The sequence below is a fragment of the Petromyzon marinus genome, chromosome 78, assembly GCF_048934315.1.
Source record: "Petromyzon marinus isolate PM22_M1 ecotype Great Lakes invasive population chromosome 78, UKy_Petmar_22M1.pri1.0, whole genome shotgun sequence".
Taxonomy (NCBI): Eukaryota; Metazoa; Chordata; class Hyperoartia; order Petromyzontiformes; family Petromyzontidae; genus Petromyzon; species Petromyzon marinus.
The window spans coordinates 2,422,282-2,448,717 of record NC_133744.1 but is presented as its reverse complement, the minus strand read 5'-3'; the positions used below and the strand labels follow the sequence as shown (position 1 = coordinate 2,448,717).

The 26,436-nt window shown below is 54.1% G+C and overlaps 2 protein-coding genes across 2 annotated transcripts in view; both read left to right on the top strand.

The window, feature by feature from the left end:
* The window catches only part of LOC116957595 (origin recognition complex subunit 1-like), a 32,230-nt gene extending 25,337 nt beyond the window's left edge, over positions 1–6,893 (top strand). Inside the window, exons 10-14 of the mRNA XM_076056814.1 lie at positions 884–1,033; positions 3,867–3,986; positions 4,547–4,818; positions 5,538–5,625; positions 5,922–6,893. Coding sequence (XP_075912929.1) covers positions 884–1,033; positions 3,867–3,986; positions 4,547–4,818; positions 5,538–5,625; positions 5,922–6,122 — 831 coding nt within the window. The 3' untranslated portion in view covers positions 6,123–6,893. The remainder of the gene's footprint in view (positions 1–883; positions 1,034–3,866; positions 3,987–4,546; positions 4,819–5,537; positions 5,626–5,921) is intronic.
* Positions 6,894–8,568: 1,675 nt separating this feature from the next.
* Positions 8,569–26,436, top strand: part of LOC142907391 (coiled-coil and C2 domain-containing protein 1A-like) — a 33,427-nt gene continuing 15,559 nt past the window's right edge. Inside the window, exons 1-7 of the mRNA XM_076056873.1 lie at positions 8,569–8,913; positions 9,237–9,381; positions 19,841–19,959; positions 20,485–20,580; positions 21,097–21,207; positions 21,384–21,780; positions 23,292–23,404. Of these exons, the coding sequence (XP_075912988.1) occupies positions 8,842–8,913; positions 9,237–9,381; positions 19,841–19,959; positions 20,485–20,580; positions 21,097–21,207; positions 21,384–21,780; positions 23,292–23,404 (1,053 nt within the window). The 5' untranslated portion in view covers positions 8,569–8,841. The remainder of the gene's footprint in view (positions 8,914–9,236; positions 9,382–19,840; positions 19,960–20,484; positions 20,581–21,096; positions 21,208–21,383; positions 21,781–23,291; positions 23,405–26,436) is intronic.

The following is a 26,436-nucleotide window of genomic DNA, read 5'->3' as shown; positions in this document are numbered from 1 at the left end:
TCTTTGAGAACAACAATCTAAAGACACCAACGAAAGTTGCCGTCTACCTGGCAGTCTGCGTGTCAACGTTACCCTATGGCAACCGACCGCTCTCACATCAGATGCCTGCCTCGAGGCTTTCAACATCAGATGCTTGAAACGGATTCTTGGCCTCACTTGGGAGGATCCTGTACCTCACGTTGATATCCTCCAGCGTACTGAGACCATCAGCATGGATGTAACGCTAGCAAAGAGGCAACTCCGCTGGGTGGGCCACGTCATTCGGATGCCTGGCAGTCGCCTACCTCGTCAGGTTCTCTGTGGACAACTCCCGCCAGCCAGCAGAAGACTGGGCAGTCAAAAACTGAGGTATAAGTTTCAGCTGAAGGGGACACTGAAGAGGTGCAACATCAAGCTTAGCGACCTTGAGGCAGCTGCAGCCGACAGCCTACTAAGGCACTCCTTATGCGACACAGGGGTCAAACACATCAACAGCGCAGACACCAACACGCTGTACCAGAACCATCCCAGGCCTTACATCTGCCAGCTGCGGCAGGATATGTGGCTCTAGGATTGGGCTTCGTAGCCATCTGCAGTGGCATCATCGCCGGTGGCGATAGCCACTAGCAAATACTTTTACCAACAAACAATGGAAACAACGTTATCTTCGTATCGATGGACTGCCATAAGTAAGGGTGGGTGGGTGAGTGGTTCGGTTAAGGAGTGAGTTTGTGGGCGGGTGAGTGGGATTGTTGGTGAGTGAGTGGGTTTGTTGGTGAGTGCGTGAGTAGTTCTCTTGGTGAGTGAGTAGGTCAGTGGGTGAGGTGAGTGGGTGGGTGGGTCAGTGAGTGACTGTGTGGGTAAGTGAGTGGGTGAGTAGTTCAGTGACTCTCTATGTGTGTAGCTGGACCTGCTGGTGACAAGGAGGCAGGACCTGCTCTACTCACTCAGTGATTGGGCTACCGGAGGCTCCTCTTGCCTCATTCTTCTCGCCATTGCCAACACCTTGGACTTACCTGAGAGGGTGATGCTCACCAGGGTGAGCAGCCGGCTGGTAAGTGTCGCTCGCACCGTAGCTCCTCACCCACTCACTCACCAACTCACTCACCCACTCACCCACTCACTCACCCACTCACCCACTCACTCACCCACCCACCAACTCACTCGCCCACCCACTCACCAACTCACTCGCCCACCCACTCACTCACTCAACCACCCACTCACCCATCCACCCACACTCACCCACCCACCCACTCACTCACTCACTTACTCACACAACAACAACCGCCATTCAACACTAAGTGGCAGTGACATCACCACTCCACTTGTGGCAGGCTATGTGCACGTTAAGGCCACGTCAAGTGCCGAACGCCCGCTGGCAGGAGGTCACGAGACACACTCAGGTGCCATGGGTTGACCGACTGAGATGACTGGATGATGCACCACCTGTGCCCCCTACTGTGCCAACTTGCTGTGCTTTAGCCACCCGGCGCTCCGCTCGTTGTTGTGAGCGTCGCTCTTCTGCCCTCCAGTAGCGTCCTTCACGAGCCTCCTCCACAGAGGCCGATCTTGACACCGCTGGTATCAGTCATCGGCAAGTCCACTCAGCTCCACATCCTCTTGTACCACATCACTCCATCACTCCATCTCTTCTCTAGCCCATACCGTACTCGTTTTGCCCCCTCTATCTGGTGAAACAAAAGCTCTTTAGGCATGTGGTGACTGGGCATGTGGGCTACTTCACCCAGCCAACGCAGCCTTGCCTGCCGCAGGAACTCACCAATGGGACCTTGCCCCGATCATTCAAGGATTTGTAAGCTCCTCGCACAATCCAGCCTGCATAAACCCAGGACGGATCGTATGCAGGCCAGCCGAAATGTTTCTAACCGGCGAAGATGTTCCTTTAGGGGGGGGGTCCAGGTTTCGCAAGCATAGAGAAAGAAGGGCTCCTCTCTAAGTAAGCAGCAATCACCAGATCATCAGCATACATAACATGGTTGAGCAATGGGGAGCCAGCCCTTGACCGCACCCAGGCATCGATCAGTTTCCCTTTAACATCTATCTACGTGGTCGAAGTAGATGTTCAATAATGTGGGAGCCAGAGGAAATGCCTGTCGCACCCCAAGGTGAATAGAGAATGGCTCCAACTCCTAGCCACGTAGTTTTACCCGGGCCTGCCCACCATCATGAAGGTCCTTAATGATCGTGAACAGAGAGTCAGGTACTCCGAAAACACGAAGAACAACGCAGAGCGCAGGCCTACTCGTGGTATCATAGGCCTTGACCAGTTCAACAAAGCAGAGATGTAGGTCTTGGTATTCCCGACACCTCTGCTATTGCAGACGGACGGAAAATATGGCATCTGTGCAGGACCACCCTTTCCTGAAACCACATTCGGGCTCCGCAAGCCTTTCCTCAGCGTGCCTGGCAAGGCCATGTTGAATAATCCTTGCCAGGACCTTTCCCGGCACACTTAGCAGGGAGATGCCCCTATAGTTGTTGCAGTTTGTGTGGTTCCCCTTCTTAAAGAGTGGGAATAGCAGGGCATCCTTACAATCCTGCAGAACCCATCCTGTGGTCCAGACTGTTATTATGATCTCATATAGGGCAGTCTGTGCAAAAACACCACCATCCCTCAGCATTTTGCTTGGAAGCTCATCTCTGCCAACCACTTTTCCTGAGCTCAGACTCTGGATCGCCTTCTGTACTTGCGCAACAGATGGCACTTCAGCCAGCCACTCACAGAGGATGCATACTTCTTCCAATATTTGAGGCACACAGAAATGCTCAAAATCTGCAAAACTGTTCTTGAGGGTTGGAGATCGGATCACCTTTCTTTCACCTAATGATGGTGATCGGTGTGGCACTGAAAGTTACTTTTTTGATGGCGTTAAAGAGTTATTTGTGGTCGGGGGCTACTGAGGCATACTCCATCTTCTCAGCAACCCGCGACCACCACCCATTCTTGCAGTGCCGCAAGGCTCTCCAAAGCTCTGAGCGAAGGCTGCGGTTAGCCGCCTCATTCCCTAACGTGGGCCGCTGTAGACGGTGAGAGTGGGCCTGTCGATTTTTCTCAGCCAGCCGGAACAACATCTCTGTCAGCCAGGGTCTCTGGGGAGGTTTGGACCATGTACCCAAAGCAATCATTGCAGCTGCATGAGCCAGTCATAAACCTCTACCATTTTCCCATTTCCCTTCGGCATCAGGAGGAGGGGGGGGGGACGATGCCAACCACAGCTGGAAATGATAATGAAAGTCTCGCTTGCAATTTTCATTAGCAACCTCAGACCAGGCAACTGTGTTTGAATGGGGTCCTGGATGTACACCCACCACTGGAGTGGAAGAATGGCAGATGCATCTTACAGATGACAAGCCGATGGTCAGTGGGCAGATCAGCTCCACGGTAGGTTCTGGTGTCAAGGACATGGACCCGCATCACTGTATAGTCCAGCAGATGTTCTTGTTTGGACCCAGCGTGCATCCATGATATTGTGTGGATGCTCTGATACCAGAACAGCGTGTTGGTAATTCCAAACCCATGGGCTCCACAAAAGTCTAGCAGCCTCCTACCGTTGTTATTGGGCTGATCTGGCCCTTGCCTTCCAATCACTCCAGACCAGGTACAAGTGTAACGGCCCACTCGAGCATTAAAATCACCCAACAGGATGACGATCCCAAGGAGCCATTTTAGCTAGCTCCTGTGACAGTAGGACATAGAAGGCATCCGACTCACCGGCCTTGCCTGCATCAATCCACTGATGAGTAACTGATGTCACTCACTCAGCCACTCACTCATCCACTCTCCCACTCACCCACGCACCCTTTCTGTGCCCCCCCCCCCCTTCTTCCCGGTGACCTCACTTCCTGCCATCCGTGACCACCCGCAGGGTTTGACCCGGATGTGCTTCCAGCCCTACTCCTTCCAGCAGCTGCAGGAGATCGCGAGGTCGCACCTCTCTGGGGTCGCGAGCTTCGAACCGGACGCCCTCCAGCTGGTGGCACGCAAGGTCAGGGATCATGCAACCCGGGGGGGAGGGGGGGAGGAGGGGACAGGCAGTTATGTCACAGGGAATGCTGAGAGATAGTAAGTGATGTCAAAGGATTTATTCACGGATGAAGTGATGTCACGTTAAGGTTGTGACAGGAAGCAATGTCACATTCTCAGTAGCAGTACACTTTAAATTTTGATTTAAAGCTTTCGTGACTGCAGTAATTCATATTCTTAGTTCTTTCGGTAAAGTCACGTTGAAGGGAACGTCGTGAGAATTTTTATTGTTTTATATATATTTTATTATTTTGTTGTTTCCCTTCAACGTGACTTTACCGAAAGAACTAAGAATATAGCAGTACACTGTTTAGCAATAATACTTACGATGTTTAATAACGTTTCAGTTATGATTCGTGATATAATCTTTATAATAATTAGCAGTATTTATCATCATAGATTGACATGATTTGATTTCACAGCTCAGAAAGTGGTGTGATCTAACAGGAAGTGATGCAATGCAAGAGGAGGTGACGTCATGGACTCACCCACTCCACCCTCCCTCCCCTCTCACCCCCCCAGGTGGCTGCTCTGTCTGGTGATGCCCGCAGGATGCTCGACGTTTGTCGCCGGGCGGCCGAAATCGCAGCTGCCGAGGTGAAGGCCTCCTCATCCATCTCTCCCACCTGCCCCACCTCCTCCTCTGCCAATGGGAGGAGGGCCGCGGGGAGGTCACGTGACCCGGCGAGGACGGCGGCTGTGGCAGCCAATGGGAAGGAACCTCGCGTGGGCCTGAGGCAGGTTGGGGCGGCACTGGAGGAGACGTTCAGATCACCCTGCGTGGCAGCCACTCGGTGAGTGGGGGGTGAAGGGGGGGGGGTGAGTCGGGGGGGGTGGGTGGCTCGCTCAGTAGTAGCAGTACCACCACCATCACCGTTATCAACAACATTCCCTCCAACATCCCTCATGGTTTCCCTCTTCTCCCCCGCCCCATGTCTCCTCTGTCTCTGTCCCTGTGTCTCTGTCCCTGTGTTTCCTCTATCTCCATGTCTCCTCATGTCCCTCTCCCCGTGTCTCTCGGTCTCCGTGTCTCTGTCTCGCAGTGTCTGTCCCCGTGCCTCTGTCCCCATGTCTCCTCTATTTCCATGTCTCTCTCCCCGTGTCTCTGTCTCCGTGTCTCTGTTTGCGCTGTCTGCGTGTCTCTGTCTCCGTGTGTTTGTCTCCGATGTCTTCGTGGCTCTGCTGTTTCCGTCTCTGTATCTCCGTGTCTCTCTGCTCGTGTCTCCGCTGTCCCCGTATCTACTTTATCCCCGTATCTCCTCTATCTCCGTGTCTCTGTGCCCGTGTCTCTGTCTGCGCTGTCATCGTGTTCCCTCTATGTCCGTGTCTCTCTCCCCTTGTGTCTTTGTCCGTGTCTTTGTTGTCAGCGTGTTTCTCCGCTGTCCTCGTGTCTCTGTCTCCGTGTCTCTCCCGCCGTGTCTCTTTATCCTCTGTCTTCGTGTCTGTCTCCGTGTCTGTGCTGTCTGCGTGACTGTGCTGTCTGCATGTCTCTGTCTGTGCTGTCCGTGTGTAGAGAGTGCTCCTCTCTGGACAAGTTCTTCCTGGAGGCCGTTTTGTCTGAATTCTCTCGGACCGGGCTGGAGGAGACTTCCTTCGGACAGGTGGGTGGTGGGAGAGTCCAAGTTCACTCTGTTTGGGGGGGGGGGGGAGTGGGTGGGAGAGTCCAAGTTCACTCTGTTTGGGGGGGGGGAGTGGGTGGGAGAGTCCAAGTTCACTCTGTTTGGGGGGGGGAGTGGGTGGGAGAGTCCAAGTTCACTCTGTTTGGGGAGGGGGGGAGTGGGTGGGAGAGTCCAAGTTCACTCTGTTTGGGGGGGGGGAGTGGGTGGGAGAGTCCAGGTTCACTCAGGTAGGAGAGTGATAGAGCCTCTGTCTCTGTGTCCCCCGCCCACACCCCCAGGTGTTTGTGTCCCTCCGCTCGCTGCTGCTGCTGTCGGGGCACCCCCCCTGCTCGGTGTCGGCAGCTCTCGGGAGCTGCTCACGGCTCCTCTCGGCGCGCCTCCTCCTCTCCTCCTCCACACCCGGCCTGCGCCGCAGGCTTCGCCTTAACGTGCCGCGCGCGGACCTCCTCTACGCCCTGCGCGGCGGAGACTCGGCGTGAACTCGCCAACATGACCGCCGCCAGTGTGACCTTACCAAAGTGGCCGCCGCCGGTGTGACCTTACCAGCGTGGCCGCCGCCAGTGTGACCTTACCAGCGTGGCCACCAGTGTGACCTTACCAAAGTGGCCGCCGCCAGTGTGACCTTACCAAAGTGGCCGCCGCCAGTGTGACCTTACCAGCATGGCCGCCGGTGTGACCTTACCAACGTGGCTGCCGGTGTGACCGTACCGTGGCCGCCAGTGTGCCCTTACCAACGTGGCTGCCAGTGTGACCGTATAAGCGTGGCTGCCAGTGTGACTGTACCAATGTGGCCGCCCTCTTGACTTTACCAACATGGCCTCTGCCGGTGTGACCTCGCCAGCATTGCCGCCAGTGTGACCTTACCAACATGGTCATAATTTTACTAACATGGTCAACAGTGAATGTGTGACCTTACTAACATGAACCCCATAACCTTACCAGGCTAGCCACCGGTTTTACCTTATGAATATGACCGTCAGTGGGAGGTTATGGTGGTGGTGGTGGTGTGACCTTACCCACGTGGCTGCCAGTAGGGGGACTCCACCGGACCATACCAACATGGCCATCAGTGTGACCACAGCAACATGGCCACCATAACCTTACCAACATGGCCGCCAGCATAACCTCACCAACATGGCTGCCAGCAGGTTGTGGCTTGACCTCACCAACATGGCTACCCATGGGGTACCCCACCTCACAAGTAAACTATTTTACTCTCAGTTACTTCAATAAATACACTTTTACCCAAACACGAGTCTCTGTGATTGACACTCCACCCTATACCCTGTGGACCACCCTGTATAACAATGCCCCTATGTGTCCTGATTTTTGGGCCACTCAGTATGATAATGCCCCTATGTGTCCTGACTAATGGGCCACACAGTATAAAATTCCCCCTTTGTGTCTCATAACCTAAATTTCGATTTAAAGCTTTCGTGACTGCAAGGATTCATCTTCTTTGGTTCTTTCGGTAAAGTAACGTAGAATGAGAATAAAATAATAAAATAAAATAACACAATAATATTCTTACGACGTTTCGGCCACAACACAAGCGGCCTTCATCAGGTGAAGGGACGAGACTGTCTGGAGGACAGCACTCCAGCGCTCATTCTCATTCTACGTGACTTTACCGAAAGAACCAAAGAAGAATAATAACCTATTTGCCCTGACTATTGGGCCGCCCGGTATAAACACATTCTCCTGCGAAGGGAGCTGGTAGGAACGTTTGGTTGCTCGGTCAATGGCCAGGGTCAACGGCGGCACCACGTGGTGTATTCCGCAAATATGTCCCACTGAGGGCGGGCACAAGTCGGCGTGAGTAGGTTAAACGTTGAGTTTTATAAGGGCACAACGGGGTGACCAGCCCCTCCCCACCCAGCCCCACCCAGCCCCACCCTCCCACCCAGCCCCTCCCCACCCTCCCCTCCAGCAAGTCCCACTCCTCCCATTTTTGGATGTACGACGGACGGACACAATAATCCCCTATGGGCTGGTGTAACCAGAGACTATTGGGCCGCCCTGTATGTTAATAACCTATTTGCCCTGACTTTTGGGCCACCCTGTATGTGAATAACCTATTTGCCCTGACTTTTAGGCCACCCTGTATAATAATAACCTATTTGCCCTGACTTTTGGGCCACCTTGTATAATAATAATAATAACCTATTTGCCCTGACCATTGGGCCACCCTGTATAATAATAACCTATTTGCCCTGACTATTGGGCCACCCTGTATAATAATAACCTATTTGCCCTGACTATTGGGCCGCCCTGTATGATAATAACTATTTGCCCTGACTTTTGGGCCACCCTGTATAATAATAACCTATTTGCCCTGACTATTGGGCCACCCTGTATAATAATAACCTATTTGCCCTGACTATTGGGCCGCCCTGTATGATAATAACCTATTTGTCCTGACTATTGGGCCACCCTGTATAATAATAACCTATTTGTCCTGACTATTGGGCCACCCTGTATAATAATAACCTATTTGCCCTGACTATTGGGCCGCCCTGTATGATAATAACCTATTTGTCCTGACTTTTGGGCCACCCTGTATAATAATAACCTATTTGCCCTGACTATTGGGCCACCCTGTATAATAATATCCTATTTGCCCTGACTTTTGAGCCACCCTGTATAATAATAACCTATTTGCCCTGACTATTGGGCCACCCTGTATAATAATAACTATTTGCCCTGACTTTTGGGCCACCCTGTATAATAATAACCTATTTGCCCTGACTATTGGGCCACCCTGTATAATAATAACCTATTTGCCCTAACTTTTGGGCCACCCTGTATAATAATAACCTATTTGCCCTGACTTTTGGGCCACCCTGTATAAAAGCACCCTCATGTGTCCTGACTTTTGGGCCACCCAGTAGAAGGAATCGAATGTTCCAGAGGAATTGCCGGTCACTGAATCGGAGATCATATATTCTCGCGGATCGATTCCGCTTCCCTAGTCAAAGGCCTCGCCTCTGACAGCCCGAGGTCTGTTTGGGTTCCCTTCGAGTCCCCTTGGGTCCCCTTCGGCTGCACCCCCTCGGCCGTACCCCCGATAGCTTCGTCCACAGGGAGCGGTGCCCGGTTATTAATCCTACGCCGGCGGGCGCTTGGCGGCGACGGATCCCGAAGAGACCGGCGAAGCCTACGGTGTTGCCTGGAACCTCCCGCCGCGAAGGAGCGAGCATGGCCGGCAGGAGCCGCGGGGCTGACAGGGGTCGGGGTCGGGATAATCAGAAGGAAGATTTGAAAAGAAAGGTGATGGTGGTGGTGATGTTGGTGGTGGTGATGTTGTTGGTGGTGGTGGTGATGTTGTTGGTGGTGGTGATGTTGTTGGTGGTGGTGATGTTGGTGGTGGTGATGTTGTTGGTGGTGGTGATGTTGGTGGTGGTGATGATCATGATGGTGGTGATGTTGGTGGTGATGATGATGGTGTTGATGATGGTATTCATGATGGTGACAGTGATGATGGTGTTGATGATTGTGATGATGGTATTCATGATGGTGATAGTGATGATGGTGATGATGGTATTTATGATGGTGATAGTGATGATGATGGTGATGCCTACTATATCACTCAGCTGGGCCTGCTGCCATTTCCCGATGGTGATGGCGGGGGTTATGATGATGGTGATGGCGATGATGGGGATCTGGAGGCAGAGTTGGCGGCTCTGGTCGGGGGGACGGAGGGCAGAGGCAAGAAGGAGAAGCCACGCGGAAAAGGTGGTGAGTGCTGAGTCTGTGGTGCAGTGTTGAGTCTGTGAGTAGTGCTGAGTCTGTGGTGCAGTGCTGAGTCTGTGGTGCAGTGTTGAGTCTGTGAGTAGTGCTGAGTCTGTGGGCAGTGCTGAGTCTGGTGAGTGCTGAGTCTATGGTGCAGTGTTGAGTCTGTGAGTAGTGCTGAGTCTGTGAGTAGTGCTGAGTCTGTGGTGCAGTGTTGAGTCTATGGTGAGTGCTGAGTCTGTGGTGAGTGCTGAGTCTGTGGTGCAGTGTTGAGTCTATGTGCAGTGCTGAGTCTGTGGTGCAGTGTTGAGTCTTTGGTGAGTGCTGAGTCTGTGAGTAGTGCTGAGTCTGTGAGTAGTGCTGAGTCTGTGGCGCAGTGCTGAGTCTATGGTGAGTGCTGAGTCTGTGGTGCAGTGCTAAGTCTACGATGTAGTGCTGAGTCTATGGGCAGTGTTGAGTCTCTGGTGCAGTGCTGAGTCTGTGGTGAGTGCTGAGTCTGTGGTGCAGTGCTGAATCTGTGGTTCAGTGTTGAGTCTGTGGTTCAGTGTTGAGTCTGTGAGTAGTGCTGAGTCTATGGTGCAGTGCTGAGTCTATTAGCAGTGTTGAGTCTATGGGCAGTGTTGAGTCTGTGAGTAGTGCTGAGTCTGTGAGTAGTGCTGAGTCTGTGGTGCAGTGCTGAGTCTATGGTGCAGTGCTGAGTCTACGAGCAGTGTTGAGTCTATGGGCAGTGTTGAGTCAATGGGCAGTGCTGAGTCTACGGGCAGTGTTGAGTCTATTGACAGGGTTGAGTCTATGGGCAGTGTTGAGTCTGTGGGCAGTGCTGAGTCTGTGGGCAGTGCTGAGTCTATGAGCAGTGCTGAGTCTGTGGGCAGTGTTGAGTCTGTGGGCAGTGCTGAGTCTATGGGCAGTGTTGAGTCTGTGGGCAGTGCTGAGTCTATGAGCAGTGCTGAGTCTGTGGGCAGTGTTGAGTCTTCAGGCAGTGTTGAATCTGTGGGCAGTGTTGAGTCTGTGGTGCAGTGCTGAGTCTACGGGCAGTGATGAGTCTAATGCCAGTGCTGAGTCTATGGTGCAGTGCTGAGTCTACGGGCAGTGATGAGTCTAATGCCAGTGCTGAGTCTATGGTGCAGTGCTGGGTCTATGGTGCAGTGTTGAGTCTATGGGCAGTGTTGAGTCTACGGGCAGTGTTGAGTCTACGGGCAGTGTTGAGTCTGTGGGCAGCGTTGAGTCTGTGGTGCAGTGCTGAGTCTACGGGCAGTGCTGAGTCTAATGCCAGTGCTGAGTCTATGGTGCAGTGTTGAGTCTATGGTGCAGTGTTGAGTCTACAGTGCAGTGTTGAGTCTACGGTGCAGTGCTGAGTCTGTGGTGCAGTGCTGAGTCTGTGAGTAGTGCTGAGTCTATGGGCAGTGTTGAGTTTGTGGTGCAGTGCTTAGTCTGTGGGCAGTGCTGAGTCTATGAGCAGTGCTGAGTCTACGGGCAGTGTTGAGTCTACGGTGCAGTGTTGAGTCTACGGTGCAGTGCTGAGTCTGTGGTGCAGTGTTGAGTCTATGGGCAGTGTTGAGTCTATGGGCAGTGTTGAGTTTGTGGTGCAGTGCTGAGTTTATGGGCAGTGTTGAGTCTATGAGCAGTGCTGAGTCTACGGGCAGTATTGAGTCTATTGACAGGGTTGAGTCTATGGGCAGTGTTGAGTCTGTGGGCAGTGCTGAGTCTGTGGGCAGTGCTGAGTCTATGAGCAGTGCTGAGTATGTGGGCAGTGTTGAGTCTTCAGGCAGTGTTGAATCTGTGAGCAGTGTTGAGTCTGTGGTGCAGTGCTGAGTCTACGGGCAGTGATGAGTCTAATGCCAGTGCTGAGTCTATGGTGCAGTGCTGAGTCTACGGGCAGTGATGAGTCTAATGCCAGTGCTGAGTCTATGGTGCAGTGCTGGGTCTATGGTGCAGTGTTGAGTCTATGGGCAGTGTTGAGTCTACGGGCAGTGTTGAGTCTACGGGCAGTGTTGAGTCTGTGGTCAGCGTTGAGTCTGTGGTGCAGTGCTGAGTCTACGGGCAGTGCTGAGTCTAATGCCAGTGCTGAGTCTTTGGTGCAGTGTTGAGTCTATGGTGCAGTGTTGAGTCTATAGTGCAGTGTTGAGTCTACGGTGCAGTGCTGAGTCTGTGGTGCAGTGTTGAGTCTGGGCAGTGTTGAGTCTATGGGCAGTGTTGAGTCTATGGGCAGTGTTGAGTCTGTGGTGCAGTGCTGAGTCTGTGAGTAGTGCTGAGTCTATGAGCAGTGCTGAGTCTACGGGCAGTGTTGAGTCTATTGACAGGGTTGAGTCTATGGGGCAGTGTTGAGTCTACAGGCAGTGTTGAGTCTACGGTGCAGTGCTGAGTCTGTGGTGCAGTGCTGAGTCTGTGAGTAGTGCTGAGTCTATGGGCAGTGTTGAGTTTATGGGCAGTGCTTAGTCTGTGGGCAGTGCTGAGTCTATGAGCAGTGCTGAGTCTACGGGCAGTGTTGAGTCTACGGTGCAGTGTTGAGTCTACGGTGCAGTGCTGAGTCTGTGGTGCAGTGTTGAGTCTATGGGCAGTGTTGAGTCTATGGGCAGTGTTGAGTTTGTGGTGCAGTGCTGAGTCTGTGAGTAGTGCTGAGTCTATGGGCAGTGTTGAGTCTACGGACAGTGTTGAGTTTATGGTGCAGTGCTGAGCCTATGAGCCATGCTGAGTCTATGGGCAGTGTTGAGTCTATGGGCAGTGTTGAGTCTGTGGTGCAGTGCTGAGTCTGTGAGTACTGCTGAGTCTATGGGCAGTGTTGAGTCTATGGACAGTGTTGAGTTTATGGTGCAGTGCTGAGCCTATAAGCCATGCTGAGTCTATGGGCAGTGTTGAGTCTATGGGCAGTGCTTAGTCTGTGGGCAGTGTTGAGTCTGTGGTGCAGTGCTGAGTCTACGGGCAGTGCTGAGTCTAATGCCAGTGCTGAGTCTATGGTGCAGTGCTGGGTCTATAGTGCAGTGTTGAGTCTATGGGCAGTGTTGAGTCTACGGGCAGTATTGAGTCTACGGGCAGTATTGAGTCTACGGGCAGTGTTGAGTCAATGGGCAGTGTTGAGTCTACAGGCAGTGTTGAGTTTGTGGGCAGTGTTGAGTCTACAGGCAGTGTTGAATCTGTGGGCAGTGTTGAGTCTGTGGTGCAGTGCTGAGTCTACGGGCAGTGTTGAGTCTAATGCCAGTGCTGAGTCTATGGTGCAGTGCTGGGTCTATGGTGCAGTGTTGAGTCTATGGGCAGTGTTGAGTCAACGGGCAGTGATGAGTCTACGGGCAGTGTTGAGTCTGTGGGCAGTGTTGAGTCTGTGGTGCAGTGCTGAGTCTGTGAGTACTGCTGAGTCTATGGGCAGTGTTGAGTCTATGGACAGTGTTGAGTTTATGGTGCAGTGCTGAGCCTATAAGCCATGCTGAGTCTATGGGCAGTGTTGAGTCTATGGGCAGTGCTTAGTCTGTGGGCAGTGTTGAGTCTGTGGTGCAGTGCTGAGTCTACGGGCAGTGCTGAGTCTAATGCCAGTGCTGAGTCTATGGTGCAGTGCTGGGTCTATAGTGCAGTGTTGAGTCTATGGGCAGTGTTGAGTCTACGGGCAGTATTGAGTCTACGGGCAGTATTGAGTCTACGGGCAGTGTTGAGTCAATGGGCAGTGTTGAGTCTACAGGCAGTGTTGAGTTTGTGGGCAGTGTTGAGTCTACAGGCAGTGTTGAATCTGTGGGCAGTGTTGAGTCTGTGGTGCAGTGCTGAGTCTACGGGCAGTGATGAGTCTAATGCCAGTGCTGAGTCTATGGTGCAGTGCTGGGTCTATGGTGCAGTGTTGAGTCTATGGGCAGTGTTGAGTCTACGGGCAGTGTTGAGTCTACGGGCAGTGTTGAGTCTGTGGGCAGCGTTGAGTCTGTGGTGCAGTGCTGAGTCTACGGGCAGTGCTGAGTCTAATGCCAGTGCTGAGTCTATGGTGCAGTGTTGAGTCTATGGTGCAGTGTTGAGTCTACAGTGCAGTGTTGAGTCTACGGTGCAGTGCTGAGTCTGTGGTGCAGTGCTGAGTCTGTGAGTAGTGCTGAGTCTATGGGCAGTGTTGAGTTTGTGGTGCAGTGCTTAGTCTGTGGGCAGTGCTGAGTCTATGAGCAGTGCTGAGTCTACGGGCAGTGTTGAGTCTACGGTGCAGTGTTGAGTCTACGGTGCAGTGCTGAGTCTGTGGTGCAGTGTTGAGTCTATGGGCAGTGTTGAGTCTATGGGCAGTGTTGAGTTTGTGGTGCAGTGCTGAGTTTATGGGCAGTGTTGAGTCTATGAGCAGTGCTGAGTCTACGGGCAGTATTGAGTCTATTGACAGGGTTGAGTCTATGGGCAGTGTTGAGTCTGTGGGCAGTGCTGAGTCTGTGGGCAGTGCTGAGTCTATGAGCAGTGCTGAGTATGTGGGCAGTGTTGAGTCTTCAGGCAGTGTTGAATCTGTGAGCAGTGTTGAGTCTGTGGTGCAGTGCTGAGTCTACGGGCAGTGATGAGTCTAATGCCAGTGCTGAGTCTATGGTGCAGTGCTGAGTCTACGGGCAGTGATGAGTCTAATGCCAGTGCTGAGTCTATGGTGCAGTGCTGGGTCTATGGTGCAGTGTTGAGTCTATGGGCAGTGTTGAGTCTACGGGCAGTGTTGAGTCTACGGGCAGTGTTGAGTCTGTGGTCAGCGTTGAGTCTGTGGTGCAGTGCTGAGTCTACGGGCAGTGCTGAGTCTAATGCCAGTGCTGAGTCTTTGGTGCAGTGTTGAGTCTATGGTGCAGTGTTGAGTCTATAGTGCAGTGTTGAGTCTACGGTGCAGTGCTGAGTCTGTGGTGCAGTGTTGAGTCTGGGCAGTGTTGAGTCTATGGGCAGTGTTGAGTCTATGGGCAGTGTTGAGTCTGTGGTGCAGTGCTGAGTCTGTGAGTAGTGCTGAGTCTATGAGCAGTGCTGAGTCTACGGGCAGTGTTGAGTCTATTGACAGGGTTGAGTCTATGGGGCAGTGTTGAGTCTACAGGCAGTGTTGAGTCTACGGTGCAGTGCTGAGTCTGTGGTGCAGTGCTGAGTCTGTGAGTAGTGCTGAGTCTATGGGCAGTGTTGAGTTTATGGGCAGTGCTTAGTCTGTGGGCAGTGCTGAGTCTATGAGCAGTGCTGAGTCTACGGGCAGTGTTGAGTCTACGGTGCAGTGTTGAGTCTACGGTGCAGTGCTGAGTCTGTGGTGCAGTGTTGAGTCTATGGGCAGTGTTGAGTCTATGGGCAGTGTTGAGTTTGTGGTGCAGTGCTGAGTCTGTGAGTAGTGCTGAGTCTATGGGCAGTGTTGAGTCTACGGACAGTGTTGAGTTTATGGTGCAGTGCTGAGCCTATGAGCCATGCTGAGTCTATGGGCAGTGTTGAGTCTATGGGCAGTGTTGAGTCTGTGGTGCAGTGCTGAGTCTGTGAGTACTGCTGAGTCTATGGGCAGTGTTGAGTCTATGGACAGTGTTGAGTTTATGGTGCAGTGCTGAGCCTATAAGCCATGCTGAGTCTATGGGCAGTGTTGAGTCTATGGGCAGTGCTTAGTCTGTGGGCAGTGTTGAGTCTGTGGTGCAGTGCTGAGTCTACGGGCAGTGCTGAGTCTAATGCCAGTGCTGAGTCTATGGTGCAGTGCTGGGTCTATAGTGCAGTGTTGAGTCTATGGGCAGTGTTGAGTCTACGGGCAGTATTGAGTCTACGGGCAGTATTGAGTCTACGGGCAGTGTTGAGTCAATGGGCAGTGTTGAGTCTACAGGCAGTGTTGAGTTTGTGGGCAGTGTTGAGTCTACAGGCAGTGTTGAATCTGTGGGCAGTGTTGAGTCTGTGGTGCAGTGCTGAGTCTACGGGCAGTGTTGAGTCTAATGCCAGTGCTGAGTCTATGGTGCAGTGCTGGGTCTATGGTGCAGTGTTGAGTCTATGGGCAGTGTTGAGTCAACGGGCAGTGATGAGTCTACGGGCAGTGTTGAGTCTGTGGGCAGTGTTGAGTCTGTGGTGCAGTGCTGAGTCTGTGAGTACTGCTGAGTCTATGGGCAGTGTTGAGTCTATGGACAGTGTTGAGTTTATGGTGCAGTGCTGAGCCTATAAGCCATGCTGAGTCTATGGGCAGTGTTGAGTCTATGGGCAGTGCTTAGTCTGTGGGCAGTGTTGAGTCTGTGGTGCAGTGCTGAGTCTACGGGCAGTGCTGAGTCTAATGCCAGTGCTGAGTCTATGGTGCAGTGCTGGGTCTATAGTGCAGTGTTGAGTCTATGGGCAGTGTTGAGTCTACGGGCAGTATTGAGTCTACGGGCAGTATTGAGTCTACGGGCAGTGTTGAGTCAATGGGCAGTGTTGAGTCTACAGGCAGTGTTGAGTTTGTGGGCAGTGTTGAGTCTACAGGCAGTGTTGAATCTGTGGGCAGTGTTGAGTCTGTGGTGCAGTGTTGAGTCTATGGGCAGTGTTGAGTCTATGGGCAGTGTTGAGTCTGTGGTGCAGTGCTGAGTCTGCGAGTAGTGCTGAGTCTATGGGCAGTGTTGAGTCTGTGGGCAGTGTTGAGTCTGTGGTACAGTGCTGAGTCTACAGGCAGTGCTGAGTCTAATGCCAGTGCTGAGTCTATGGTGCAGTGTTGAGTCTACGGTGCAGTGTTGAGTCTACGGTGCAGTGCTGAGTCTGTGGTGCAGTGTTGAGTCTATGGGCAGTGTTGAGTCTATGGGCAGTGTTGAGTCTGTGGTGCAGTGCTGAGTCTGCGAGTAGTGCTGAGTCTATGGGCAGTGTTGAGTCTATGGACAGTGTTGAGTTTATGGTGCAGTGCTGAGCCTATGAGTCATGCTGAGTCTATGGGCAGTGTTGAGTCTATGGGCAGTGCTTAGTCTGTGGGCAGTGCTGAGTCTATGAGCAGTGCTGAGTCTATGAGCAGTGCTGAGTGTACGGGCAGTGCTTAGTCTACGAGCAGTGCTGAGTCTATGAGCAGTGCTGAGTCTACGGACAGTGTTGAGTCTATTGACAGGGTTGAGTCTATGGGGCAGTGTTGAGTCTATGGGCAGTGTTGAGTCTATGGGCAGTGCTGAGTCTGTGGGCAGTGCTGAGTCTATGAGCAGTGCTGAGTCTGTGGGCAGTGTTGAGTCTGTGGTGCAGTGCTGAGTCTACGGGCAGTGCTGAGTCTAATGCCAGTGCTGAGTCTATGGTGCAGTGCCGGGTCTATGGTGCAGTGTTGAGTCTATGGGCAGTGTTGAGTCTACGGTCAGTATTGAGTCTACGGGCAGTGTTGAGTCAATGGGGAGTGTTGAATCTATGGGCAGTGCTGAGTCTGTGGGCAGTGCTGAGTCTACGGTGCAGTGCTGAGTCTGTGGTGCAGTGTTGAGTCTATGGTGCAGTGTTGAGTCTGTGGTGCAGTGTTGAGTCTGTGGTGCAGTGTTGAGTCTATGGTGCAGTGTTGAGTCTATGGTGCAGTGTTGAGTCTATGGTGCAGTGCTGAGTCTGTGGTGCAGTGTTGAGTCTACAGTGCAGTGTTGAGTCTACGGTGCAGTGCTGAGTCTGTGGTGCAGTGTTGAGTCTGGGCAGTGTTGAGTCTATGGGCAGTGTTGAGTCTGTGAGTAGTGTTGAGTCTATGGGCAGTGTTGAGTCTATGGACAGTGTTGAGTTTATGAGCAGTGCTGAGTCTATGAGCAGTGCTGAGTCTATGAGCAGTGCAGAGTCTACGGGCAGTGTTGAGTCTATTGACAGGGTTGAGTCTATGGGGCAGTGTTGAGTCTATGGACAGTGTTGAGTTTATGAGCAGTGCTGAGTCTATGAGCAGTGCTGAGTCTATGAGCAGTGCAGAGTCTACGGGCAGTGTTGAGTCTATTGACAGGGTTGAGTCTATGGGGCAGTGTTGAGTCTACAGGCAGTGTTGAGTCTGTGGTGCAGTGCTGAGTCTACGGGCAGTGCTGAGTCTAATGCCAGTGCTGAGTCTATGGTGCAGTGCTGGGTCTATGGTGCAGTGTTGAGTCTATGGGCAGTGTTGAGTCTACTGTTCAGTGCTGAGTCTGTGGTGCAGTGCTGAGTCTACGGGCAGTGTTGAGTCTACGAGCAGTGTTGAGTCTATGGGCAGTGTTGAGTCAATGGGCAGTGTTGAGTCTATGGGCAGTGTTGAGTCTATGGTGCAGTGTTAAGTCTACGGTGCAGTGCTGAGTCTGTGGGCAGTGCTGAGTCTATGAGCAGTGCTGAGTCTGTGGGCAGTGTTGAGTCTACAGGCAGTGTTGAATCTGTGGGCAGTGTTGAGTCTGTGGTGCAGTGCTGAGTCTACGGGCAGTGCTGAGTCTAATGCCAGTGCTGAGTCTATGGTGCAGTGCTGGGTCTATGGTGCAGTGTTGAGTCTATGGGCAGTGTTGAGTCTCTACGGGCAGTGTTGAGTCTATGGCAGTGTTGAGTCTGTGGGCAGTGTTGAGTCTGTGGTGCAGTGCTGAGTCTACGGGCAGTGCTGAGTCTAATGCCAGTGCTGAGTCTATGGGCAGTTTTGAGTCTACGGGCAGTGTTGAGTCTATGGACAGTGTTGAGTTTATGGTGCAGTGCTGAGCCTATGAGCCATGCTGAGTCTATGGGCAGTGTTGAGTCTATGAGCAGTGCTGAGTCTATGAGCAGTGCTGAGTCTATGAGCAGTGCTGAGTCTACGGGCAGTGTTGAGTCTATTGACAGGGTTGAGTCTATGAGGCACTGTTGAGTCTACAGGCAGTGTTGAGTCTACAGGCAGTGTTGAGTCTGTGGGCAGTGTTGAGTCTGTGGTGCAGTGCTGAGTCTACGGGCAGTGCTGAGTCTAATGCCAGTGCTGAGTCTATGGTGCAGTGCTGGGTCTATGGTACAGTGTTGAGTCTATGGGCAGTGTTGAGTCTACTGTGCAGTGCTGAGTCTACGGTGCAGTGCTGAGTCTACGGGCAGTGTTGAGTCTACGGGCAGTGTTGAGTCTACGGGCAATGTTGAGTTTATGGGCAGTGTTGAGTCTACGGTGCAGTGCTGAGTCTGTGGTGCAGTGTTGAGTCTATGGTGCAGTGCTGAGTCTGTGGTGCAGTGCTGAGTCTGTGGTGCAGTGTTGAGTCTACGGTGCACTGCTGAGTCTATGGGCAGTGCTGAGTCTATGGGCAGTGTTGATCGTGGTGATGATTGAGGATGGAGGAGATGTTGCTGGTGATGATGGTGGTGGGGAGTGGTAGTGTAGTGGTTTGCGCGCTGCGCTACGAACCTGAAGACCCGGGTTAAATTCCCGCTCACGGCCAACACCAATGACGATTATCTGAACCGGTCCTGGCCTCCCCTAGGTCGACTCGGCCTCAAATGAGTACCTGGTATGGTCTGTAAACATCGTCACTGGGGAGACAAAGACGGCTGGGCGTGGTGCTGGCCACCCACCCTGTCGTGTGCCATGCCGGCCTCCATAGGTGCTCGCTAACAGCACTTGCCCCAGCGGTCTGTTAAAGCTATACGGCGGATATATTTTTTGTCTGATGGTGATTTAGGTATTGGTGTTTATGTTGATGGGGGTGATGGTGCTGCTGATGTAGGTAATGGTGTTGATGTTGATGGGGGTGATGGTGTTGCTGGTGATGTAGGTAATGGTGTTGATGTTGATGGGGGTGATGGTGATGATTGTGATGTAGATAATGGTGTTGAGATTGATGGGGGTGATGGTGATGATGGTGATGTAGATAATGGTGTTGAGATTGATGGGGGTGATGGTGATGATGGTGATGTAGGTAATGGTGTTGAGATTGATGGGGGTGATGGTGATGATGGTGATGTAGATAATGGTGTTGAGATTGATGGGGGTGATGGTGTTGCTGGTGATGTAGGTAATGGTGTTGATGTTGATGGGGGTGATGGTGTTGCTGGTGATGTAGGTAATGGTGTTGAGATTGATGGGAGTGATGGTGTTGCTGGTGATGTAGGTAATGGTGTTGATGTTGATGGGGGTGATGGTGATGATGGTGATGTAGATATTGGTGTTGAGATTGATGGGGGTGATGGTGATGATGGTGATGTAGGTAATGGTGTTGAGATTGATGGGGGTGATGGTGTTGATGGTGATGTAGATATTGGTGTTGAGATTGATGGGGGTGATGGTGATGATTGTGATGTAGATAATGGTGTTGAGATTGATGGGGGTGATGGTGATGATTGTGATGTAGATAATGGTGTTGAGATTGATGGGGGTGATGGTGATGATTGTGGTGTAGATATTGGTGTTGATATTGATGGGGTGATGGTGATGATGGTGATGTAGATAATGGTGTTGAGATTGATGGGGGTGATGGTGATGATGGTGATGTAGATAATGGTGTTGATGTTGATGGGGGTGATGGTGATGATGGTGATGTAGATAATGGTGTTGATGTTGATGGGGGTGATGGTGATGATGGTGATGTAGATAATGGTGTTGAGATTGATGGGGGTGATGGTGATGATGGTGATGTAGATAATGGTGTTGAGATTGATGGGGGTGATGGTGTGGATGTTCCAGTCACCCCGGGAGCGATGGAGGACATCGCTCGGATGGCAGCAGCGTGCATGAGGGACGATGATGATGATGATGGTGACGATGGCGATGATGGCGACCTGGAGATGGACATGGATTTGTTGGTATGGGCAGGGTACACGGGGAGATGCGGGGGAGACGCGGGGGAGACGCGGGGGAGACGCGGGGGACACGGGGGGACGTGGGGAGACGCGGGTAGACATGGCGGAGACGCGGGGAGACGCAGGGGAGACGCGGGGAGACGCGGGGGGGACGTGGGGAGACGCGGGTAGACATGGGGGAGATGCGGGGGAGACGCGGGGGAGACGCGGCGAGACGCGGGGGAGACGCGGGGGAGACGCGGGGGAGACGCGGGGACACGGGGGGACGTGGGGAGACGCGGGTAGACATGGGGGAGACGCGGGGAGACGCAGGGGAGACGCAGGGGGACGTGGGGAGACGCGGGTAGACATGGGGGAGACGCGGGGGGACGCGGGGAGACTCGGGGAGATGCGGGGAGACGGGGGGGAGACGCGGCGAGACGCGGGGGAGACGCGGGGAGACGCGGGGAGACATGGAAGAGACATGGTGGGGAGACGTGCTGCGGTGACACGGGGGGAACGCTCTTACCATGGCGACCATGTCTCCAGGCAGAGCTGCAGGAGGTGATGGAAGATGTTGAGACAGAAGCCCCGGTTTCCAAGCCACAGCCCCAGCCTCAAGCTGTGGTCCCTACACACTCACAGGTACCTCCCTCTCACTTCGTGTTTCTCTCTCTCTCCATCTCTCTCTCCCTGTATCTCACTCTCCCCATGTCTCTCTGCCTCTCTCCATGTGTCTCACTTTCCCCGTTTTCCCCGTTTCTCTTTCTCTCACTCACCGTGTGTCTCACTCTCCCCCTGTGTGTCTCATGCTCCCTGTCTGTCTTTCTCTCCCTGTGTCTCTGTCACTCTCCCTGTATCTCTCCGTGTCTCTCTCTGTCTCTCACCATATGTCTCTCTGTCTCTCTCACTCTCCCCGTGTCTTTCTCTACATGTCTCTCTCTCACCGTGTGTTTCACTCTCCCAGAATCTCTCTCTCTGTCTCTCTCTCTATCTCTCTCATTCTCCCTGTGTCTCTCTGCCTCTCTCTCTCTCCCCATGTGTCTCTCGTACTGCCCAAGGCCAATGTCTCGCTCTGTCTCTCTCACAATGTCTCTCTCCTGTCTCTCTCTCTCTCTCTCTCCCTGTGTGTCTCACTCTCTCCGTGTCTCTCCTACACAGCCCATGGTGTCTCTGCTGGAATCCCGTGTCTCTCTCTACGCTGAAGCTGTCTCCAACGCACGCCTGGCGGGGGAAAGCGCCAAAGCCCGTCGATTCGAGCGTGGACTCAAGGTCAGGAAACGCTTCCCAGACACGCATTCAGAGACTCACCCACTCAGAGACTCACTCAGAGACTCGCTAACTCATAGACTCACTAATGAACTCACTCACTCAGAGACTCACTCCGACTCTCCGTGTCACCTCTCTCTCCCCGTGTCTCCTCCCACTCTGCTCCGTATCTCCTACAGAGCTGCCAGGATTTGCTGAAAGCTGCTAAGTCCGGCCGCTCCATCTCCGAGGAGGATATACCACCCCCCGTGGCCACAGGAAACAAAACCCGGGAGGCAAATCCGGAACCGGAGCCAAAACCAGAAGTGAAACCGGAGCAAAAGTCGGAAGTGAGACCCAAACCGGAAGTGAAACCGAAGCCGGAAGTTCTACCAAAACCGGAAGTGAGACCAAAACCGGAAGTTGCGCCAAAACCGGAAGTGAAGCCACAACCGGAAGTGAAGCCACAACCGGACGTGAAAGCGGAAGTGAACGCGAAACCGAAAGCCAGTCCGGAACCGGAGCTGAAACCAAAACCGGGAACGGAACAAAAACGGGAGCCAGAGCCCGGGAACAGATCTGGATCGGAGGATCCATGTGAGTGATGGTGGCGATGGTTGCTGTGATGATGGTCGTGGTTGTGACGGTCATGGTGATTGTGGTGATGATACATGTGTAGTGTCATAGGTCTCTTCTTCCTCTTTCTCGAGGCTTGCGCGTGCGTGCGCGTGTGTGCGTGTGTGTGTGTGTGTGTTGCGTGCTGCGCACACACAACCAGTCGTAGACGAGGCAGTCGCAGGGGACGCCGTCCTCTTTATTATCTCCCGTGTCCACGCGAACCAACTCCGGCCCCCCTCTCTCTGACGACCACGCTGCCGTACGACCCGGCCCAGACACGACCCCAGAACCGGCAACCAACCCAGAGTTCTCGCTCTCCGCTGCTTTTATTCCCCCTCGGCGCGGCTTGGCTCCGCCCTGGCCAGGCCTCCCTTCTACGAACCCACCAGAGGGTTCCAGGGGCCTCCCCACGAGGTCTACCGTGACCCTTGCCCCAGTTCCTCCGCCCTGCCGGCACACCCACCGTGTATACGGCTCAGCGACGTGTTCGCTACCTGCAGTTGCTGTGCAGCAAGTCAGCGCTGTTGTCACGACACACGCAACATGCATACAACACGCACACGCGTGTAGTGAGCGACTTCCCGAGACGTGACTTGCAGAGGGCCCCTTGTTTATGTCTCAACACTTCACGGGCGGAGTCACTGAGTGACACGCGCGCACACACACTGGGCTACGTAGAGCTGACCCACTCGCACAGCCACATCGGCGGCATCAGCTGGCTGACTGTACAGTGGCGACGACGATGGGGACCTACAGCGGATCAGCGATACGGCCGGACGATGATGAAGAGATCACGGCGAAGATGGCGATGGCAGCCAGGACCCGAACCCCCACGACAGCCCCGGACCTCCGGTTACGTCCCTCCTTATATACTCCTCAGCATGGCCGAGCCCCGCCTCTGGCCACACCCCCCTTATGTTGCATAGCGCACCCATACCTGTGGTTATCCTTCACGGTCAACAGATGGCACCCTGTCACTACACATGCAACATACATAGTACACAGTGTACATACATCATACATACAACACACATACGTGTCTCCCAATGTATCCCCGTGTCTCTCCCGTGTCTCTCTGTGTCTCTCCCTTGTCTCCCCCCTCATGTCTCCCCCCTCATGTCTCCCACTTCGTGTCTCTCTGTGTCTCTCTGTGTCTCTCCCGTGTCTCTCCCGTGTCTCTCTGTGTCTCTCCGTGTCTCTCCCTTGTCTCCCCCCTCATGTCTCCCCCTTCATGACTCCCCCCTCATGTCTCCCACTTCGTGTCTCTCTGTGTCTCTCCCGTGTCTCTCTGTGTCTCCCTCTCCGTGTGTCTGTCTCCCACGTACCTGGATCTCTCTCTGACTCCCCCGTGCCTCTCTTTGTCACCCACCCCCCGTTCATATCTCCCCATGTCTCTCTGTGTCCCCGTGTCTCCCCGTGTCTCCTCCCCTGTCTCCCCCGTGTCCTCCCCTGTCTCCCCCGTGTCTTCCCTCCGTGTCTTCTCCATATAGCTCCCCTGCTGTTGGATCTGCGTCGACGCCAGAGGGAGTACTCTGTAGCAGCGCTGGCCGCCAAGAAACACGGAGACACGGAGACAGCCGTGGCATATCTTCGGACAGCCAGGGTGAGACACGGGGAGACCCGGGGAAACTCCTGGATACTCAGGCAGACAAAGCGGAGACAAAGGGGAGACACGGGAGAGATGGAGACACAAAGGAGATACGGGTAAGACTTGGGGAGACTCGGAGAGACACGGTGAGATACGGGGGAGACAAGGTGAGACATGGGGAAGACACGGGGGAGACACGGAGAGACACGGTGAGACGGGGGAGAAAGAGAGACACGTTGAGACACGGGGGAGACATGGAGAGACATGGAGAGACATGGTGAGATACGGTGAGACACGGGGGAGACACGGTGAGACACGGTGAGATACGGGGGGGACACGGTGAGATACGGTGAGACACGGGGGAGACACGGTGAGACACGGTGAGACACGGTGAGACACGGGGGAGACACGGGGGAGACATGGGGGAGACATGGGGGAGACACGGAGATACACGGTGAGATACGGGGGGGACACGGTGAGACACGGTGAGATACGGGGGAGACAGAGAGACACGGAGAGACACGGGGGAGACACGGAGAGACACGGAGAGACACGTTGAGACATGGAGAGACACGTTGAGACACGGGAGAGACACGGAGAGACACGGAGAGACAAGGGAAGACACGGGGGAGACACGGTGAGATACGGGGAGACACGGTGAGATACGGGGGAGACACAGAGAGACACGGAGAGACACATTGAGACACGGGGGAGAGACGGTGAGACAAGGGAAGGCACGGGGGAGACATGGAGAGACACGAAGAGACACGGAGAGATACAGGGGAGACACGGGGAGACACGGGGGAGACACAGAGAGACACGGTGAGACACCGGGGCGACACGGAGAGACAAGGGAAGACACGGGGGAGACACGGTGAGACACGGTGAGACACGGAGAGACACGGAGAGACACGGTGAGACACGGGGGAGACACGTTGAGACACGGAGACACGGAGAGACACGGTGAGACAAGGGAAGACATGGGGGAGACACAGTGAGACACGGTGAGACACGGAGAGACACGGTGAGATACGGGGGAGACACGGTGAGACACGGGGGAGACACGGAGAGACACGGTGAGACAAGGGAAGACACGGGGGAGACATGGAGAGACACGAAGAGACACGGAGAGACACGGTGAGATACGGTGAGATATGGGGGAGACACGGTGAGACAAGGGGGAGACACGGTGAGACACGGTGAGACACGGGGGAGACACGGGGAGACACGGTGAGACACGGTGAGACAGGGAGAGACACGGTGAGACACAGGGGAGACACGGGGGAGACACGGTGAGACACTGTGAGACACGGAGAGACACGGTGAGATACGAAGAGACATGGAGAGACACGGTGAGACACGGTGAGACACGGTGAGACACGGGGGAGACACGGTGAGACATGGTGAGATACGGTGAGACAGGGAGAGACAGGGAGAGACACGGTGAGACAGGGAGAGAAACGGGGGAGACACGGTGACACCCGGTGAGACACGGTGAGACACGGAGAGACACGAAGAGACACTGAGACACGAAGAGACACGGTGAGAGGCGGTGAGACACGAAGAGACATGGAGAGACGTTGAGACACGGAGAGACACGGAGAGACACGGTGAGACACGGAGAGACACGGTGAGACAGGGAGAGACACGGTGAGACACGGGGGAGACAGGGAGAGACACGGTGAGACACGGTGAGACAGACGAGGGAGACACGGTGAGACACGGTGAGACACGGTGAGACAGACGAGGGAGACACGGTGAGACACGGTGAGATACGGAGACACGGTGAGACAGGGAGAGACACGGTGAGACACGGTGAGATACGGAGACACGGTGAGACAGGGAGAGACACGGTGAGACACAGAGAGACACGGTGAGACACGGTGAGACAGGGAGAGACACGGTGAGACACGGAGAGACAGACGAGGGAGACACGGTGAGACAGGGAGAGACACGGAGAGACACGGTGAGACACGGGGGAGACACGGAGAGACACGGAGAGACACGGTGAGACACGGTGAGACAAGGGAAGACACGGTGAGACACGGGGGAGACACGGTGAGACACAGAGAGACACGGGGAGACACGGAGAGACACGGTGAGATACGGTGAGACACGGGGGAGACACGGTGAGACACGGTGAGACAGGGAGAGACACTGGGGAGACACGGTGAGACACGGTGAGACACGGAGAGACACGGAGAGACAGGGAGAGACACGGTGAGACAGGGAGAGACACGGTGAGACACGGTGAGACAGGGAGAGACACGGTGAGACAGACGAGGGAGACACGGTGAGACACGGTGAGACACGGAGAGACACGGAGAGACAGGGAGAGACACGGTGAGACACGGTGAGACAGGGAGAGACACGGTGAGACAGACGAGGGAGACACGGTGAGACACGGTGAGACACGGAGAGACATGGAGAGACAGGGAGAGACACGGAGAGACACGGGGGAGACACGGGGGAGACACGAAGAGACACGGGGGAGACACGGTGAGACACGGTGAGACACGGAGAGACAGGGAGAGACACGGTGAGACACGGTGAGACACGGTGAGAGACGGTGAGACACGAAGAGACACGGAGAGACACGGTGAGACAGACGAGGGAGACACGGTGAGACACGAAGAGACACGGAGAGACACGGAGAGACACGGTGAGACAGACGAGGGAGACACGGTGAGACACGGGGGAGACGGAGATACACGGTGAGACACGGTGAGACAGGGAGAGACACGAAGAGACACGGAGAGACACGGTGAGACAGACGAGGGAGACACGGTGAGACAGACGAGGGAGACACGAAGAGACACGGAGAGACACGGTGAGACACGGTGAGACACGGTGAGACAGACGAGGGAGACACGGTGAGACACGGTGAGACACGGTGAGACACGGAGAGACACGGTGAGACACGGTGAGACACGGTGAGACACGGAGAGACACGAAGAGACACGGTGAGATACGGGGGAGACACGGAGAGACACGGTGAGACACGGGTGAGACACGGGGGAGACACGGTGAGACACGGGGGAGACACG